This window comes from Salarias fasciatus, chromosome 2 (assembly GCF_902148845.1).
Source record: "Salarias fasciatus chromosome 2, fSalaFa1.1, whole genome shotgun sequence".
NCBI classification, from domain to species: Eukaryota; Metazoa; Chordata; class Actinopteri; order Blenniiformes; family Blenniidae; genus Salarias; species Salarias fasciatus.
This window is the reverse complement of record NC_043746.1, coordinates 7,049,111-7,068,977: the sequence shown is the minus strand read 5'-3', so window position 1 is coordinate 7,068,977 and position 19,867 is coordinate 7,049,111. Positions and strand designations below refer to the sequence as shown.

Here is a 19,867-nt window from a genome sequence, read left to right as displayed (position 1 = left end):
AGCTGACACTAAAAATGGCTTCATCAGTGTGAGTCAGGAAGGCGGGGTGATCGCAGGACACGGGCGGCGCACCGGACGCCTTCCTCATCAATTATTTGCTGTTTCTCTCACCCTGTGGACCCCGGTGCAGCCTGGCACATTCTGGGGTTATTTTTTCTTACTTTTCTATTTTGCATACCGGCACAGGCAAAGTCACGCTCGCCAGTCGCCGAGCGGGTGTCACAACTCCGCCACCTTTCTAATTATAAACCTGAGCCTCCACTCTCCAAGAATGGAAGTTTAGCCAGGCCCATGTGTGGCCTAAAATTAGGCCCCTTCCAAAGCCCCCCCCCCCACAACCCCAGGAAGGAGTCCTGGCCCCCTCTGTCAGTTAACACACACACACACACTACACACACACACTTATGGCATACTGCACTCCTCACCAGTGGCAGCGGCTCTGGAAGCATCACCCTCTGTCTTCGCGTTCGCTCACGTGACTCACAATGGAGGATCTTCAGAGCTGAACTTTGGGAACGCCGTCGGCCAGCAGCGAGGTGAGGTGTGTGTGTTCCTCCTGGAGTCTGGATCGGACTCGCGTCCTGCGACGGGTGTGAGCTCTGAATATCACACGAGTGACAAAAGGATGTGTTCTGCTTGCGAGCCGTGGCGTCTCTGTCTCTGCTGTTTGCAGATGGAAAGCCTCTGACTTGGCGCCGCAGCCCGGAGTTGCGTTATGATTCTGGGCCAAGCTGTCAACATGAGTTTGATGGACATTTCCAAGATCTTCTCCCTGCTGCAGCCCAAGGAGGAGGACGAGGACGGCGAGCAGTGCCAGGCCTTGAACAACGCCGTGAGCGGCGACGACGTGGCCCTGCTCTCCCAGCTGCTGTCCCAGGAGGCCTACAGAAAGTCCATCAACGCCCGCAGCGGGTGGGGGGTCCCGGTGACCCCCCTGCGCACCGCCGCCGCTCTGGGACACCTGAGGTGCCTGGAGCTGTTGTTGGAGCACGGCGCCGAGGTGAGACGCGGCGGCGGCGCTTGTTTTTCTGAGTTGTGTGCCGCAGCTGGGACTGCTGATGGCTGTGATGTTCACAGAGATCCTGTTTACACATAAAACCCAGCCATCCCATAATACTGCCGCATGATTCCTTTAACTAACATCATACTGAACTCATTTGATCATATTTTGGATCAGAGCTGCGATCTTTCCTCCTCTTCTGCCATCTTTCGTGGTGAAGCACCACGATTGCTGTGTCAATGATAATGTTGTTGACCTTTGACCTGTCGTCTCCATACATCTCCAGTGATTCGATCACAAGTATCCAGCAGTGAAAACATCAGCTAGAAACTCATTGTTCCAGCAGAGTTGTAGGTTCTCACACATTCAGCGTTCTCCATCCCCCGTGGACGTTTCACCCCTCGGCTTTCAGCAGATTGACACTGCAGGCAGATGTTTATTCATTAGTTTATCCGTATGAAGAAAACAAACCCATCAATGACGGTGTAACTGGAGCAGCAGCAGGAGACTAAAACACTGAGGAAAAACAGACAGAGCTGAAGTGAACCAGATAACACTGATAACAGCAGACTCCTTCAATGGGATACCTTTTATTTTTAAACCTGGAGCACAAAGCCAGCGTTATTTAAAAAGCCTAACTGGAATTTTTTTTTTTACACAAATACGTCTACTCATGTGAGAATTTTGCCTCCTGCCTCAAACCACGAGAAAGCCAGTCATGCTTGAATGTGGCATTCTGCTCACACTGCTTCAGCCTCATGGACACACAGCTGGAGTGTGTCCAGCTCTCAATGTGACCTCCGCCTTCACATCTCACTGTTTGTCTTCGGCGGAGGATTCGCCTGAATCCAGATGAGAAGCCATCGCTGTAACGCCATTCATTTAATGACGCACAAATCACACGTAGATTCACTTATGCTTCAGTGACATTTGATGATCAGGACAAAGCACATTACAGTGTCGTGTTGTCATACTATTTCAATGAAATGGTATTAAAATAGTATATCATCTTATTTCATACAATTGCTTGCTTTGTGTGTTATTTTAACACATAGCTTCATTTCATACTTTATCCCCCACATTGCGCTGTAACTTAATGTATAATCATGACTTAACGGTTCAGATGGCTTTTAGTATAACAATGAATAGCATCAGTATATTTCAGTATGAGCCTGACTCGTTTCAGTTATATTCTATCCGACATCTGAGCTGCATCGTGATGATCTGTGAGTTTGATCGATGCTTTGTTCAATCCCCTTCACGGTTTGTCTGCGCTGCTTTGTTTTCCATCCAGATTGACAGTCTGGACGTGAAGGCCCAGACGCCGCTCTTCACCGCCGTCAGCGGGAAACATCTGGACTGCGTGGTGGCCCTGCTGAAGGCCGGCGCCGACCCCAACGGCAGCCAGTACAACAACTGCTCCCCGGTGCTGACGGCGGCGCGGGAGGGCGACGTGGACGTGCTGCGCGAGCTGCTGCGCTTCGGCGCCGAGGTGGACGTCAGGCCCAAGGTCCCCGAGTGGGCCTCCAACGCCACGGCCTGCCGGGGGCCGCTCTACATCTCGGCTGTGTACGGACACCTGGACTGCTTCAAGCTGCTGCTGCTGCACGGCGCCAACCCCAACTACAACTGCACCGACCACAAGATGCTGGCCAGGATCAAGCAGCCCAAGACGGTGCTGGAGGTGTGCCTGCGCTACGGCTGCGGCGTGGAGTACATTCAGCTGCTCATCGATTTCGGCGCAGACGTGTACCTGCCCACGCTCATCATTGACAAGACGACAAAGCAGAACGAAGCCCTGCTGCTGCTGCTCAAGGAAAGAGGTGAGACGACGCGAGCAGTGTGCGTCTGGTTCAAAATGCTGCAGTCCACTTAAAGAAAAATATGATTTAATGCAAGCAACTTGACCAAAGAATGGAGGAAACATTCTGTTCAGAGTTTGCATGTTCTCGCTATGCATGTGTGGGTTTTCTTCAGGTACTCTGGTTTCCTCCCCTCGTTCAGAACCAGGCTTCTGACACTAAATTTCCTGTGTGTATATGTTTGTGTGTGTTTGGGTTGAGCATGTCCAGGATGTAGCCTGCCTGTGTCCATATTCATCCTGGACCGGCTCCAGTGTCCTGTCATTGTACAGTGCAGTGCACCGGACGGATGAATGGACATTGTGCTCCTTTCACTCCGGCATATGGCTCATTGTGCATCATTGGTTTCTGAATTACATTTTCACACGGCGTCCAGTCCCCTTAAACGGCTGTTGCTTCTGTTTCGCCGTCAGTTTGTCCCAAGACGCTGATGTCTCAGACCCGACTGGCGATCCGGGGATTCCTCCCGTCTGCAGATAAGGAGCCTGCGATTAACAGACTGGACGTCCCGCTGATCCTGAGGAACTACTTGAAGCACGACACCTCGGAACTCATGTCGACCTGATTGTTTTTTTTCTACCGTTGTTGTTTTTGACTCTTAGTGTTTGACGCTCCTGCCTGGACGGATTGGATGGCTGTTGGGAGATGATTCTGGAGGGTTTATGTTGGGAGTGTAGCTCCACGGTCGACCACTAGAGACCAGAGTAGCACCGCACATCGGGCCTGTTCAAACTCCGGGCTCTGCAGTGGCAGTTTTCATCATGCGCTTGTACTCACACACACACATACACACACACACACACACGCTTGCTGCTTGTCAGCATCACACCAGGATGTCTTAGATCTCCCTTGGAAAAAAACAAACAAATAAAAAATAAAACTTCAAACTATCAGGAAGCCGAACGAGCAGCCTAAACTTCAGCTTCGCCAGCAGGGAGAGAAGATTTGCATATCTCTCATGACTTATTGATTAAGGCTCAGTTTTTTTTGGAGGCTGCCATTAGCGGAGAGAAGTTTGTAATTTCTGAGAGATTTTTTTTTTACCGTTAATTTTGCGACTTTCTTCTAATGAGGCCTTTAGTTCTGCGGTGATAAATCTTCCCTCTGTAACCCATCCAGGCCCCCACAAAGCCAGGGAGATAATATCACAGCACCGAGCTCTCACTCACACATCTGACGCCTCGACACGCACTTCTGTAGAGGTTTTATTTTCAACAAAAGTACAGCTATATCAGATATGGATTTATTTTTTACAGCGAAGTACAACATATTCCCAGTGCTTCTTGATTACATCAAAACATATAATGTACATACAGCTGACATCTCCACTCTCCCATTCACAGTTTCTGGATTGAATAGGCAATTATTTTTCAGGTTTTTCATTTCTACAACAAATAATCCAACTGAAAAAAGGCCAGCGAGAAAGAAAACGACAAATGTTGTTTGCATATGGCGACAAAAGGATGCAGATAGTGCGAGTAAGTTTGTAAGTGAGGAAAAATTAAAAAAAAAGAAAAAAAGAAAGAGAATCCAGACCTTGGAACTGGATGGTAATATACAATGGAGTGTGTTTTTGTGAGTGTGGGATGTCGTCTTCTGTCAGTGGAAACCACGTCAGGCCGTGGCTGTGGACGACTTGTACCCTGACCGGTCTGAAACAACGCGAAAGAGTTACTGGCTCATGTGTGCCCGGGATTCACAAAAAAAAAAAAGAAAAAAAAAGAACAACAATAAAATAAAAGAACAGGTAAATGTGAGCGTCCAGTTGACAGTCTGTTGTGATTACATGACCAGAAAAAGAGAGAGAGAGAGAAATAAAAATAGAAACAAATGAAAACTTCAGCTGTGTCAGACGCTGTCCTCTCAGGTCAGATTGAGAATTATAAAAGAAATAAATGGAACCGATATATACATCCTTGAAACGACGTGGCCAGAATTGGTACTATTTAATACTGCTGTTAATAAATACAAGTGAGGAATTCACTGGTAAAGTCAAGTCATTGTACTTCAAATAATCATTTCTTCAGCAGAAACAAGAGCATGGTATGAATTGCAATGAAGTACGCTATATATGTGTGTGTGTGTGTGTGTGTGTGTGTGTGTGTGTGTGTGTGTGTGTGTGTGTGTGTTTGCGTGTGTGTCTTCAGGATTATGTTTATTTTTAGCTCATCCCAGGAGGTTTCGAATTTATTCAGCTCTTCTGCTTGACTACAAATCTATACACAAACACCCATGATCGGTGCTAACGCCTATTTGGTTCACTGTTGTTATAGAAAAATTATACCCGTTTTTTTCCTCCGCAGAAAATGGCATTTGGAAAGAAAAAGAAAGAAAAAAGAAAAAGATATCAACGAGCAGTCTGGAGCGTGACAGTGAAGGTTAAAGTAAAGACTTTAAAATAAGGTTACAGTTTCTAAATCCCCATTTATGTGGGTAAAGAGAAGACCAGTGCCTGTCAGATCACCTATCAACAGCTCAGCGTGAGCGGAAATAACACACGTTCCCCCCCGGACTCGACAATAAATAAAAACAATAATAAAAACAACAACCAAAAAACAAAACCAGAAGCTACAGCCTGTGGTGTGCAGTGAGCAGGAGACGGGTGGACAGAGAAAAGAGCGCCCTCCAGTGAGATGGCATGGGACCGCGTCGTCGTGGGCTTCCATGAGATTAAAAAAAAAAAAGAAGAATAAAATAAAATAAAAGAAATCCGATTCGGAAGTCAAATGAAACCAAACAATCTGTTAAGAGTTGCCTTAAGTCTCATGCAAAATATTGGATGCCACAAGCATGCATTTTACCTGGTACTGAGGTCTACCGCACGCTAGAACTGGAACAACATTCGTCTCCAACGCAAAATACCAATATCCAAATATATGATCTGTTCTTTTTACAGTATTTACAGTGTGTAGCTGATAAAGGTAAAATAGATGATTCTTCTTTTGATTCGGAACTCAGCGTTAATAATATACTTTCAAATGTGAAACCTAGGTCGACTAATGAGAATCTGCTTCCTGCTATATATTCAAATTAAACCATCTCTCAGCATGTTAAATAGATAAATGAACTCTATGTAGCTTCTAAAACATCTGAAATTAGATTTCTTCTTGTGCAATAAAACTGCTGCTATGTAGAGTGCGATAGAATATAATAAGGTGTTTTTTTTTCTTTCTTTTTTTAATACTATTAAGTGTGTCTGTCGGACAGCACAGGATCTACTCATATGGAAAAGAAAGGAGGAGAAAAAGAAAAGAAAAAAGGCCTGACCTCTAAGTTTTTGTCCGAGCGGATCTCGTGCACCGGGGAACGAGGAATTCCCAGAGTGTATGAGAGCGAGAGATAGAGAGTGAGAGAGAGAGAGTGAGAGAGAGAGAGAGAGAGAGAGTGAGAGATGCACTGAAGGGAAAATACATGACTAATTCAAATCTGCCTGTGAAACTGAATAGATAATCACTAGTGGAATGCTGGAAGGCACTGTTAGATAGCATCTCTCTTCTCCGCAGCAGAACGGGCCAGCGAGTGCGCGTGATTATGTGTGTCTGCGAGAGTGTGTGTGTGTGTGTGTGTGTGTGTCTATGTGTGTGTGTGCGTGTTGATCCTGGTGGTAGTGTTGAGTAGAGTGGTGGGAGATGGGGCGGGGCGGGGCGGGGAGGGGAGGGGAGGGGCGGGGCGTAGCACGGGACCTGAGGTTATCATGGCCTGGGAACCATATCTTTTTGCTGTGCCAGACAGGAGAATTATCTTCCAAAACGATCTCACCGGGAGCCATCTCTACAGACACCAGCAGCCAACTCACCCAGTTCTCAACTTCTCTTTTTACTGGAACGAAACATAAATTACACAACGTACAAAAGCAACTCTAAGGTCTTTTTTTTTTTCTTTCTCCGTTAGTTTATAAGGCCTATAAGAAGGCAAACGAATGACATAGAACAATATATAACTCTTTGATATCACGTTGTAGTGAATAGTGAAGATATATAATGATATATCACATTGCACAAGTTGTCATACTGTATATGTACTGTCCGTCCGGTGAGAGAACTCAACACAAAATGTACTCCGGTATCTGAGGTCAAAGTATGATCACAAACTGTGGACAGATGTTTCACTTACATTCCCAGTGCAGAAAACAATAGATCTTTCATGATGAGCGTTAAAAATCCACCGTCTCCCTCCTGGGATCTTCGTTCAGGGCGACTCGATAGCAGGATCCCTCGCTCGCTCTCTCTCTCTCTCTCTCGGAGGCGGTGGCGGCGGCTTCGGGGACTTTGTTGGTTCAACAAATCAATCTGATCGGGCAACAGTCCTTTTTGTAAATCACTTAGCGGGTGCCGCAGCTAACTGCCAGAGAACACGGATCAGATCTGGGGGAGCGGCGTGACGCGGCGGCGAGCCAGGAGTCGAGGCTGCAGTCTTCAGAGAGGCCTGGATCAGTCAGAGGACACCTGCGAGCTGCAGACTGATTCCAGCGCTCTTCTGTCTCCCCACTCCACTGCAGCACACACTCAGGTCTGTCCACTTCATTCCCCCCCCCCCCCCCCTCCGCCCCCCTTAGTGCTAAAGAAAGCCTCTCACTAACTCCTCATGTGCTTGTTTTTTTTTTTCCTTTTTTTTCTTTTTAAACAGTGACAAGCAGAAGAAAATGATTAAATCAACTTTTACTTAACGGATGACTTGATATTATTTCAGACCTTGGCCGATGCGTCAACTTCACGTTCTGGTTTCTGGAGGTAGGCTGTGCTCTTTCCATAAAAACACCCAGTGAGCTGCCAGCACAGTGCTACAGGGGTGGTCTCTGGGGGGGTGGGGGGTGGGGGTGCGACGCCAGGCAGGTGGACCGCAGCCTGCCTATCTCCGGCTCCCAGCTGTTCCGTCTGAGCAGGCGGGCTCCGGGCGGCGATCCCCGGCGTGGTCGGATATGAATACCCTGTCACGAGCGCTTGGTGGAGAGGATGTAAATATTCTATTGATTTGTTCCCTGACCCGGCGTATCGTGGCCGGCGGCGGGTTTCCGAGTGAATGAGAGCCTCCCCTCCGAGAGCCGCTGACTCACGGAGGCCGAGCAGGTGGATGGAGAGATAGAGGGAGGGAGGGGGGGGGGGGCTTTCTGTCTGCAGAGTGGAGGGGAGGAGAGAGGAGGAGGAGACCACGATCCAGACCGGTCCGTGATGGGACGGGCTGGACTCCACGGCCCGGCAGCTGAGGTCGTCGCTCATCGATCTCACATTCAGAAGAATGCAGCAAAAAAAGACAAAAAAAAAAAAGACAAAAAAAAAAAGAAAAAAGTAAAACCTCACATAGCAGCAGCGGCGCGCCGAGACCTCAGCTCTCGGACCCCCGTCAGCACGACTTCCTGGGAATGACCCCACGCGTGACCTCCTGATTCCAGATGGTGGAGCGAAACAAAATCTGGTGGGAATCCCAAAAAACAAACAAAAAAAAAAAAAAACCTCCAGGACATTCAGACGGAGCGAATATGCAGAATCGGAGGGGAAGAGTTAGTGATGGACGACTCAGCTGGAGAGGCATGATAACTAAGAACGTTACTAACATATATGAATTGTAAAGTTGTATTTTTTTCCTCCATTTTTTTTTTTTTTTTTTAAATCCAAGTCTTCAGTCCTCTTGCTGCTTTCCAGTCGCTCTCTATATTAACATTGGTCCTTGACTTCCAAGTCTCTTGTGTGTGTATGTTTTTCATATTTTTCTTCATCATGGGACATAATCATCCAGTGTTTAGTGCTTCTAAGAAAAATAGCTGGTCCTTCGGAAGAGTCTGTGTTTCTCTATTTCTTAAATGGAGCTAATCTACTAAAATTCTGCCAGAAAGGAGCCTGGCCTCTTTTGGATTGACTGAATTCAAAAACCTCTGCTTGTGCCATGTCCTCCGTAACCTCATACTGCCCCACGCTGAGGGGGTCCTGGGGGGGCGGGTATGAGGGGGGCGTGCACCTGTTTACACCTGCGAAGGCAGGTGCAAAAAAAAAAAGAAAAGACAAAGAAAAACAAAAAGGAAGCAAGAAGAAAAAAAAGCAGAGTTTGAGGCAGAAGAGGAGGGAGGGGGACGAAGAGGAGGAAGAGCAGGACGCCAAGCAAAAGGAGGAGAAGAAGAGAAGCGGGCAGCAAAAAAGGGAAACGTTATCAGTACGGCGTCCAAAACGGGCACAACAACACAACATCAAGTCATGCTTCCACACAGAGAACAGGCAGAGAGACGAACAAAACCAGCCATCCTGCACATGAATCCTGCGATGTGGCGGAGGATGACGGCGGCTGAATCTGGGCGGCATGTGGGATTCAGCGCGAGCGATACACACCAGGGAGACTACGGATGCTATTCAATCAAATCCGGAGCAGCAAAACGACGGAACCAGGAGGTCACAGCCGGGGGGTGGGGGTGGGGGTGGGGGTGGGGCGTTGGGTAGGGGCATTGTTCTTCCATGTTTGCTAGCAGCACATTTGTTTGAATAGCACCCTCGACAACTTGAGAACACAAGAGTGGCGAAAATATAGAGCCAACAGAAAGAAAAAAAAACTGTTAATATGCACTTAACTACAGTCTACGATGTCGTTTAGCTACAGTCTACAAGCATCACAGCTAAGCTAATGTCATCAGTAGATAGATACAGTCAAGATTTGGGGATGAAGTATTCAAAAGTTGCCATGGCATCTTGGAACCAAAAAATGAGGAAGATGAGAAACAGTTTTCTTTCGTTACAGGTGTTTTGACCCCCGACACGGTTTTGTGTCAGCGGGACCCGATTTCTCTTGGTGATGGTCAAGATAATGCTTGTAAACAGATTGGACGGTGGCCGCATGCTCCAATGCCAACGTTTAGACACAACGCCTCCCAATGCTGCTTAGCAGTTGCCATGGCATCTTATTGTGCTAGCTCTAAGGAGAACTCTAATGCATATACCTTTATCATTTTCAAACCATGTCCATACAACATGGCCCTCTTTCTCAAGATGAAATCTATAAATGAATCTGAAATTCAAGAGAGTACTTCACCTTGTGCCAGCCATGTACACATACAGCACTTAGAAACACACAACATTTACTTCCGACAGACATCTAGAGGGGTCCTAATGTCGGAGAGAACATTCCAGCAGTGGTCGTTAGTTCAGTAGTATCTCAATGGGTAATGGTCATGCTCATTGCCAGAACAGGGTCAGAAATGGTAAATGTACAGACATCTAGCCTAGCACTAAAACGGCTAATCCTTAAAGGACGACAGCAGCGCTGTGGGAATGCGGGCCCTCTGTCTGCGGCGCTTTGTCAGGAAGCGGCGGCGGCGCCGCCGCCTTGAAGAACTCGTCTGACGCGTTCTCCTGTTACTGGGACGGCCGCGGGCATCGGCGAGGCTCGCCGCGTCGGCCGCAGAGGGCGTGGGACGCTAGTGGAACGGGGCATGGCCTGATTTTAATCACCTTCAGGTGGCCTGATTTCACTAAGTATGCGAACCAGGGCTGTGCTCCAAAACACCTGCTGCACCCTGAGGACGAGCCTCACGTCTGGGATTTCACTTACCGTACGCCACATCTGACTGACGCAAACAAAAGGCTTGAACAGAACATTTCAAGGCCGTTTTCCATACTTTGACTAATCCGTGTTGAAACTTGTCAGACACAAAATTGGATTAATTTAACCGAGGTCGCACTGTGGTGCAGTGGTTAGCCGTCTCGTCTCACAGTGGGAATATTTAGCTGTTCAAGTCCAGGCTTGGGAGTTCACAGGCCAAAACTATGTATTTCAGTCTAATTTGAGCGTCTGGTTCAAATAATAGTGGTGAATGTGGAAGTGAGACTGCCTCTCTGTATTGAAGATGGATGATTTACTTCACGGTCACATGCCGTTTTGCAGATATTTCAATAGTTTTGTCGGTTGGTCCACATTTTTGCTGCTGCTGCTGCTCATCATGCATCAAATGGATATCTGTCAGTGTGAATATATTAAAAAGTAAAACTAAAACTAAACAAAGCAAATCTTGCATTGCAGCTGTTTTATTCCTGTTTTGAGAGAATAGAAATAACCTAAAACGCAGTTATTTCAATTTTGTCACATTCTTCTGTATCTCACAAACTGTGTTGGTGCAGTTTTCAAGTGTCAACGTAATCTTATTTTAAAGTGTGAACGTATTAAAAATAGTGTGTAGAATGTAATTATTGATCTGTGACAATTTCTTTATCTACACATCGTTACCTGCTTGATGCAAACTAATTTTTTTTCAAAATACGTTTTTCTTTTCACAATTTTTGGCACACAACACAGTTTATTCTATTATTTTCTACAATTTTATAAAACATATAAATCCATATATAAGTAATTAGTTTGAAACACAGCCCAGGATTCACTACCATCTTGTCTGTTGCAAAAAAACATGTTAAGAATTACTTGGATAATTAGAGTCAGACTGAAGGGTGGGGGTTTCGTTTCCATGATCTTGAATGGAAAGAGAACCAAAAGTCCCCAAAACCACCCAAACTCAGTAAAAAATAAATAAATAAATAAACTATTGTCTGAAGAAGTAAATAGTTTCAAGACAAGCGTGACACGAGACCCACATGCCACGAACGCCGGTGTCGTCCTTTAAACTCGGTACGTCATGCAAACAGCCCTCTGTCTTTTCATTGATGCTTAACAGCTGCTTTGCGACTCGGATCGAGTCGTCCTGGCGTTTATGGGGCTGACAGACAATTAGCTCGAAGAGAGGAAATATTGGAGGCGATAAAGCGTGACGACATCAATCCTCTTGACTTCTCTGGCTTACTGAGCACCAGGCTATTCTAGGTCCATTCAGAAACACGGTGCGCGCTCGAAAAAGGTGCGGAAAGCAAAAGGAAAATAGGGAACAAAAAAAAAAAAAAATAGAACCCAACAGAAAGCAGGTTAAGAAAAGAGTAAACAGCGATGAGAAGACAGAGCACATCAGTGAGGAAAATAAAAAGGAAAATCACCTGATATCTTCTTGTTGCCTCACCTTTCTGTTTGGTCACCTTTCTCACTGTCATGGCTGCCTGACGCTTCTGGTACTCGGAGATCTCGAAACCTGAACGAGAGGGAACGTATGCCATGTTTTTACTTTTTCTTTTTCACTTTTCGTGACAAACCTCATAGTAGCTCAAAAAATCTGCGATGCTGTCACCAAAAAAAAAACAAAAAAAAAACCCCATCCGGATAAATCACACACGTTACCTTTCTTACACAGAGAAACTCTTTGTGCTACAAAACCCTGCATCCATCCTGCACATGTGACCGAACCTCCCGCTCCCATTGTGACTGAAGCTAATGGCTTCCAAACAGCGAGGTGCAGAGAGTCGCGTGACCAACCGATTTTCTCATCCTCCTGCACCATCTTCCTCTCCTCGTGGAAGGCCCTGAGCCAGCGGATCTTCTCCTCGGGTTTCTTGGCCAGGAAGATGTGGATCTCCTCGCTGTCTTTGTTGCACAACTTGAAAGCATTTTTCACGCTGACGTTGAAATCGTCGTCGCGCCCGTCGATGGCGTCCCGCACCTCGTAGCGATCCATGTCGATGCGGCCCTTATAGTACAGGATGTCCCGGCGTATCAGATCCTGGTGAAAGAGGAGAGGAAGACGTCTGTTAATGTGTGTGTTTGCCTGCGTGAGCGTGTGTGTGTGTGTGTGTGTGTATGTGTGTGTGTGCGCTGAACCTTAGAGGTGTCAACAAGCATCTCTCCCTTGGTATCCTGACAGTCTGTCTTATGCAACCCTTTCCATCTGCTGCCCAAACACACAAACACCTTCCACGCACGCCGCAGAAAGCCATATTTCTCAGTGAATCTGCTGCTGGCCTCATGCAAACACAGGTAGAAAGTGCTCCATCAAACCGCAGCGTGTTTACTCACTGCTTCACTGAAACGCCAAATATTTTTAATGCCGAGTTTATTTTACTGCAACTCTGAATTTTCATTCTATCAAAACTGTTTCCACTAAAAAACTAGCATGAGGACCATGAAACTGCAAGGCGAGGCAAATCAAACCAACCTCACAAATAATAAAGCCTCAGATTCAGCTGAGAGTGACTGGACCCGTCGTGTCAGATGATCGACCAACATGCTACGTTGGAAACGATGGTCGAGGAGAATCCGAGCACGCACGACGCCCACCGCCAGGCATGTGACCAGATTGCCGTGTTCGCTGTACAGCTAGCAGCAGCGCGATGTGTGTACAGTCGATGCTGTTTGACAGTAAATAAACGCAACAACTCCTCAAGATCCGCGCTAATCCCGCATGTTTTGCCACCTGCTGATCCCAACTGTTTGTTCATTTGGCAGCTGCGAGTGGAGGCATCTTTCATCTGAAGCTGTCAGACTCTTTTAAATAGCTTCACAGCTCATTGCTCTGCAAAGATCTCCATGCAATTTATTTATTTTTTGCTCATCTGGAGAAGAGTGACACAGACTACCCGTCGCTGGGCGGCGGCAGCGGCGGCGTTTTGTTCCACACTCGAGCGCCGGGCTGCAATCAGCGGCTGTAAGTTAATGACGGGCCGCGGGAAAATGTTGGTGTCGCCCAACCCGTGCGTCTAATTAGAGTGCTGGAGCAAGTGTGTGTCAGCGTGTGCACGAGGAAAACCGTGAACTATCCCTCAGTCTAAAACCTCCACACACACACACACACACGCACAGCAAAAACATCAACAACAGTAATCAGCCACAACATTATGACCACCTGCGTAAACGGCCCTACCTACAGAGTCAGGTGATCTCTGAAGGCTTGCAGGTATTAAACTGTTAGGAGTGATTAACACTGCATGGGCCGAATTCATGATCATTAATTCAACAACCATCACTGATTAAAGTTTGCTGCAGGCTGCACACTTTAGTCTAACATTAAGTTTGTGAGGAGCAGACGTGTGAGGAGGCCTCCATCATATTTCCAGGATTCCACTTGCTACACTGATCACTATAGATAGATGCTGAGCCCTGCAGACCACCAGGCTGCACTAAACTCACTTAAATCCTTACAGTCACTTGTTTTCTTGAATTCAATAAAATGACTTTGAGGACTCCTAATATACGTTACAGCCACTAAAAAGCGCCGTGATGAAAACATTTTCACTGCTGCTCTCACTCCATCGTTCAGTGGATACAGAGTTATGCCTTATCTGTGTGTGACAGCAGGAACAACATAAAAACAGTGGTTATCTAATCTGATCGTTTCATGATTTCCCTCTTTGGACAAATCGCTTTTTATTTGAGCTCCAGGACAATAAACCAAGCACAAATGACCTGAGACAATGTAATTTATAGCATCTGAAAGGAAAAGATGAACACGTGAGACAATCCTCATCGTGACCTTTGGATTAAATGAACACCCATTCACACTGCCAGGCTAAAGAAGGCAGAAAAAAGAGAAAAAAGAGGAAGAAAAATAAGAAGGATCCAGCATCTTTAAATAAGCACACTCAGGCAAATGTGCATCCTTGTGCTGATAAGGAGAAGAGAGGGAAAACGGAAAGGTGCACGCAACGTGCCCAGAACACACCCCGAGGGCTGTTAGGAGCCCCTATACATGCGGATGAGGCAAAAAAACAAAGACTTGAATTTATAATTTAGTGCGTGTTACTGCTGACTTTAGGCAGAGGAAAAGAACAGCAGCTTCAACATGCTGATCTGCAGACGAGCTGGATTTCGTTTGTGGTGCCAGAGATGTTGACACCTCTGACATAAACACACTACATTTACACGTCTTTTTCTCTCTCTCGATGTTGTGATGAAATGATTGCTCCTCGGCGTGTGTGTGTGCGTGTGTGTGTGTGTTGATGCGGTTATTCGGCCTGTGTGTATGTTTGTGTCTGTCCGTCTGCATTTGCGTCTGTATCTCAGTGCATGTATCCAACCCAGCCAAGCGTGAACGCTGGTCTGACAGGAGAGCGCAGCCTCGGTGCATTAGAGCCCAAACTACCACAGCTCCATTTTGTGAGAGGCGCGGAGGATTTGAACGCGTCTCCACTCAGGGCTGGTGCGTCTCATGCAGCATTATGTAATCTGTTTGCGGTTCTCGGCGGAGGTTGTAAAGAAGTCACATTGTCTTCGAGCGTCCCTGTCGGCGGCGGCCATGTGATACAGCGACGTTGAAGAACACAAATATGAGGATACATTTTAGCTCATCAGCCTGCTTTCACCCGGCCGAGCCTTCAAACGAACGGAAGAAGTGGAACTAAAAGGAGAGAGCGAGAGACAAAAAGAGAGCTCACCTTCTTGCAGAGGACCAGCTGGTGATCAAAAAGGAAGAAGACTCTCTGCTGGCTGCGTCCATACGGCTGATAGATCCATGACAACTCCCCGGTGTAGATGAGCTCCGAGCTCCTGTCCAGGATATCGTCCCCCTAAACACAGAGAAACATTCAACAAACAACCAAAAAAACTGGAGGTAGAGTCACAGCAGGTTTACTCATCGTGGTTAGTCCTACTCTGCCTGTAGAAACAGTTATATAACGTCTTCTGAGGCTCTTCAGGTTTGATAAGAAGTCTCAGAAAAAAATGATAAATGTAAAAACCTGTCATGCCTCAGTGTACCAGTACCTCAGTGTAGAAAATGTTTCATTTCTTGAAGTGGAACATTAATAAAATGTATGAATTCAAGAAAGAGCAACAGTATTTACTTTTTAAACAGCTGCTTTAATTTTGATAATGAGATCCAGATATTAAAATGCAACAGAAGATTTCTCCTTGGTTTTCAATCAGCTCACATCATCGTAGTGTGCTCCAGTCTGTCGATCTTGCAATACAACTTTGCACCACTAGATGATGTATTATTGGGTTACACAAAGAATAGCTATAAACATAAGGTCTGAAGCTTTTGGCTACAACACAGAGGTGTTTTCTGCAATATTTGCATTTATCCGCATCTACCTAGTGAAGATTAGCTCAACAAATGTCATTATCAACAAAAAAATATGAGTAAAAAAAAAAAACAGACGAAGAACAGACGAAAGTGACTTATCATCATCTAATGTTCAACAGAAGCACTGGTTCTATTTGACACAGATTCTCTTCAAGCTATAGCTTGTTCAGCTTTGTTTCTAGAGAGACGAAGCAGCAAGAAAACAGCTGCAGCAAAAAATCAACACCATTAGCCTCACTAAAGATTTGTATAAAAGATTCAGAAAGGTCTGTTTGCGTGCTTTGCTTCCTTCTCTGCATTATCTCTGCTGGGCGGGCAGAGAAGTGAGAGGCTGGCCGACGCACCGCTCTGAACTGTGCATCGATGTCTGGCGGACTCGGGGCACTAATGGCTTTGTTACGAGGCGGAAAAGAGCAGGAGTGAAGAAACACGTGCGACGACTCCAGCACGCACTGACGACTCCCGGTCTTCAGCTCATTTCTAGACAGCGACAGTGTTTTGATAGCTGTTCACACTCTAATCCGCTCGAAAACGTTGCAGGTTCATCCTCAAACTTCATCCCTTCACTTGCCAGCAGCTGTCTGCGGCAGTGGGAAGCAACACGGAGGAGAACTCTTGCTTTGTTTGTACTTGTAACGGCCAAATGTGGCTTGAGGCTGATAGCAGATGGGGGTGGTGATAATTGTCGCTCTGCTAAAAGCGCCAGCATCGTGGTTTACAGTTTCATCTAACAGGGGTCATTAATAGTAACCAGGGGTAAGTACGCGCCGCTTCTTTCTGTCTTGTTGGGAACAGGCTCTGAATCCTGCGATGAGAAGTGTTGTTATGAGACGGGGGAGTCACTTCACCGCCGCGTTCGGGGATCTGACGGAAACCACGACTGCTGTTTGCTCTTTAAAACAAGTGGTTTAGCTGATCATTAAAGTACAGGTGAAGAGCATCCAGGCACGTACCTCCCAGTCCAGGACGGAGGCCTGCCATTGGGCGATCTTGTCGATGTTCTCCAGCCTCCTCTTCCTCTCGTTGATCTGCTGAGTGACGTTCCGCATTACCGCCAGGGCCGCCGCCACGTATCGATAGTCACTGCGGACACAGCGCACACGTAATTACTCCGAGGTGTTAAAGGGTGAAGTTACAGCACTTGGAGGACGGCCACTAAAACACATGTAATGTTGCAGCAGTAAATGATACTGACCAGCCTATTAAAGACAAGGGTTATAAACTCAAGTAACAGCAATAAGTCTGCTGGACCGCAGTCAAAACAACACGCCGCTATTTAATTCCAATCAGCCGCTTCCTCCATTCACCGTTTAGTCTAACTGCGTCTGTGCTAACTGAGCCGGACTGACCCCTCGGGCTGCGGTGCGCCGCGGAAGCGATCCTCGTTTTGAAAGCGGCTGCGCGTACGTCTTCGCATGTGTCGACAGTGCCGCGTGTGGCTGTGTGACAGAGACGGGCCTCTCGCTGGCAGATCCTCCGCGGATCCTCACAGCCCAACACTGTGAACTGGCAGGCCTCGCCGGCAGAGCTGGCACCTGTCCCTCCCTGGCGGAGAAGGCACGGGCTGTGAATGACCTGGAGCCGGCTGAGGCGCGCTGAATCACCCGCGCCGTGCTTTCTGTGGGCTCGCACGCACGCGCTTGCACATCTGGAAGCTCACGTATGCGTCTGTGCGCGACAGCTCATCCGCAAATGTTTATATTCCGTGCTGCATGTGGAAAACGGTGATTGTTGCTCTCCCAAAAGCACCAAAAACGCATTTGAGGTACTGATGTGCAAATGATTTTTCTTCAGCACGGCGTCACTGTAGCATAACAATAAGGCCGAGATTCCTTGATAAAATGTTCTCCTCTGAATCATTCAAAGAAAGCTGCTTAAACAGTACAAAACAGCCTTCGGTTCAGTTCACGCATGGATAATTACCGTTTCAGTAGAATAAGCCCAACACCTGCAACAGCTGCATTGATGTGCGCACACAATGCATCCGCAGCTCAACGGCGCATCAGCAGGGACGTTTTTCAAATGAGAGAGCACATCGGACAGACTGGATGTGATCTCGGTCAGCGCGTACCTGTGCTCCTGCGCGGTGTATTTAAGAAGCTCAGCCAACTGGAGCGGGTATTTGCAGATCTTCTGGACAGGGGTGAGCAGGAAGCCGTCGATGGCGATGTCAATCATCTGCTGGAGAAGGCGGCAGGCCTCGAAGAAGTGCTGGTACCTGCCATCCCTCATCAGCTTGCTGAGCTCCATGCAGGCGTCCAAGTGGTTGTTACAGTACTCTGAGTAGATCCAGAAGCCATCTTGCTGTAATGCAGAGAAGCAGCGAGGGCCATGAGTAACAACGGCTGCCCGCAGATTCTACATTTTCTCAGGATCATGACTTAATTACCCCCTTATCTCAGGATAAATGATTTACGGGGGACTTAATTACCGCCACAATTTCAATGTTATCTCAAGATAACAAGATCATTAGGTTCAGATCTGGAGATAACGGGCTGAATAAAATTATTAATGATTGTGGCTGCTCCTGGCCGGACAGTGCAAACCCTCTTCTTCTTCTTCTTTTTTTAAAAACCATACTTACGTGTTCTAAAAAACACGGCCCGATTTCAGAGAGATGCGGCTCCTCCGTGTTGTACTGCTTCTCCAAATCTCTAACAAAGCCCATCTGGAAGCGATAAATGTCCTCGATGTTCCCAAAGATGACCTTGAGCTGGTCGTCGTTAAACATGTCCACGCGCTTCCTGCACTGGCGCAAGTAGCCCTGTGAACACATGAATCAAACGCTCGGTGAGGCTGGCATCGAACCAAACATTATTCACACGAACAAAACCGGAATTGTAGTTCTCTAAGTTTGCCAGTTTGTGAAAAGACTCTAAAATTCTCCCCACTGTTGTCGTGAAACATGTTAATCCTTTATGTTGTTAATAATCATAAATGAAACTGTGACTGTCCTTCTAGTGAACTGGAGGCAAGAGATTAAGGGAACATTAAACTTTCCTTTCCTCTTCCCGTGTTTCTCACCGTCCACAGTCGCCTCTCTTATTCACGTCTTACTCTGAGCACAGATAACCATCAGCTTTACCACATGTCTCGACATGTTTATGCTAATTTCCAGCGAACTGGATGCTAGCAATTCCAGGAGGAGGTGAAGAGGTGAAATTTACGCTTCGTTGCAACTATTTTTAAACACCGCGTTTGGCTCGCAGAACAAATGAAGGGTAAACAGAGCATTAAGGAAAGATGATTAGATGGGCAAAAAAAAAAAAAAAAGTCCAAAGTCAGAGAAATGCAAAGGTGTGTTGTTTTAGTGTGACGCGACCTCTCTGTCCCAAACAGCACTTCAGAAACAAGCCGGTGCTTCTGTCTCAAACTGCTTCGCAGGAAACCAACCGCTGGGTGTGGATTCCTGTACATAACAGAATGTTTGTTTTCTTCTATTCCCATAGCTGTTTGTTCCTATAGAAGTGATTAGTATGTGGAGCTGCTTCCCACTTTATTTTTACATAATGCATGCAAATGATCTGCATACAGTATATTAAGTGATTCTGTAGGCCTAATGTTAGCAGCCACATGCAGCAACCTAATGTTAGTTCCAGTAGTTTAAAAACAGAAGGCATTTGAAAGTCTATCAAACAACCATGAGCTCATATTAAACATTATTAACTCTGTAAATACCTCAAATCAATTTTAAAAAGAATTACACTGACAAAAATGTAACCAAAACTAAACAATAATACTGTGTAGGTATAAGACATACAAATATATGTGAAAAAACATTAGGCTGTCTTATAAATTGAGGGTCTAAAACAAGTGAAACACAAGAGGAACAAGCTGCATTTGAGTCAGTCTGCACACAATTTATCAAGACCATATTATTTAGCGCACGAACTGCGGGGACAAAAAAAACCCAACTGTCTTTGTGTTGAAGTGTTATCAGCAAGCTGTGGTATACCAAATGCTTTAGACGGCAGTGCGCTAAGTGGATTTAGGCTGTTTGTAATGTATATACACTTAAAAAAAAATTATCTGTAAAACTTTTCATTCAAATCTAATCCGTGTAAAGAGGGTCATCTTATAATCACATTTATACCAACATGACAATCTGATTTAGGATCCCAACCAGTCAACCCA

The 19,867-nt window shown here is 46.3% G+C and overlaps 2 protein-coding genes across 10 annotated transcripts in view; one reads left to right on the top strand and one right to left on the bottom strand.

Moving 5' to 3' along the window:
• The first annotated feature begins 739 nt into the window (after positions 1–739).
• Positions 740–3,427, top strand: LOC115404540 (ankyrin repeat and SOCS box protein 12-like). Its single transcript, XM_030113920.1, has 3 exons — positions 740–1,000; positions 2,295–2,823; positions 3,276–3,427. Exons 1-3 carry the CDS (start codon positions 740–742, stop codon positions 3,425–3,427), a joined length of 942 nt encoding a protein of 313 aa, XP_029969780.1.
• Positions 3,428–4,091: 664 nt separating this feature from the next.
• The window catches only part of arhgef9a (Cdc42 guanine nucleotide exchange factor (GEF) 9a), a 48,961-nt gene continuing 33,185 nt past the window's right edge, over positions 4,092–19,867 (bottom strand). For 8 of the 9 annotated variants that reach the window (XM_030115751.1, XM_030115775.1, XM_030115760.1 and 5 more), the window contains 7 exons: positions 18,318–18,497; positions 17,805–18,037; positions 16,687–16,816; positions 15,084–15,215; positions 12,193–12,436; positions 11,843–11,911; positions 4,092–8,824 (listed from right to left, as the gene is read on the bottom strand). In XM_030115751.1, coding sequence (XP_029971611.1) covers positions 8,649–8,824; positions 11,843–11,911; positions 12,193–12,436; positions 15,084–15,215; positions 16,687–16,816; positions 17,805–18,037; positions 18,318–18,497 — 1,164 coding nt within the window. In that variant the 3' untranslated portion in view covers positions 4,092–8,648. Of the gene's footprint in view, positions 8,825–11,819; positions 11,912–12,192; positions 12,437–15,083; positions 15,216–16,686; positions 16,817–17,804; positions 18,038–18,317; positions 18,498–19,867 lie in introns of all 9 variants that reach the window. The other variant, XM_030115768.1, reaches the window with a different exon arrangement.

Bases quoted from the DNA above. Each gene is read 5' to 3' on its own strand.
- LOC115404540 (XM_030113920.1), top strand. From the start codon at position 740: ATGAGTTTGATGGACATTTCCAAGATCTTCTCCCTGCTGCAGCCCAAG. The intron at 1,001-2,294 runs GTGAGACGCGGC...TTTTCCATCCAG, and splicing joins TGTTGGAGCACGGCGCCGAG to ATTGACAGTCTGGACGTGAA. The intron at 2,824-3,275 runs GTGAGACGACGC...TTTCGCCGTCAG, and splicing joins GCTGCTGCTCAAGGAAAGAG to TTTGTCCCAAGACGCTGATG.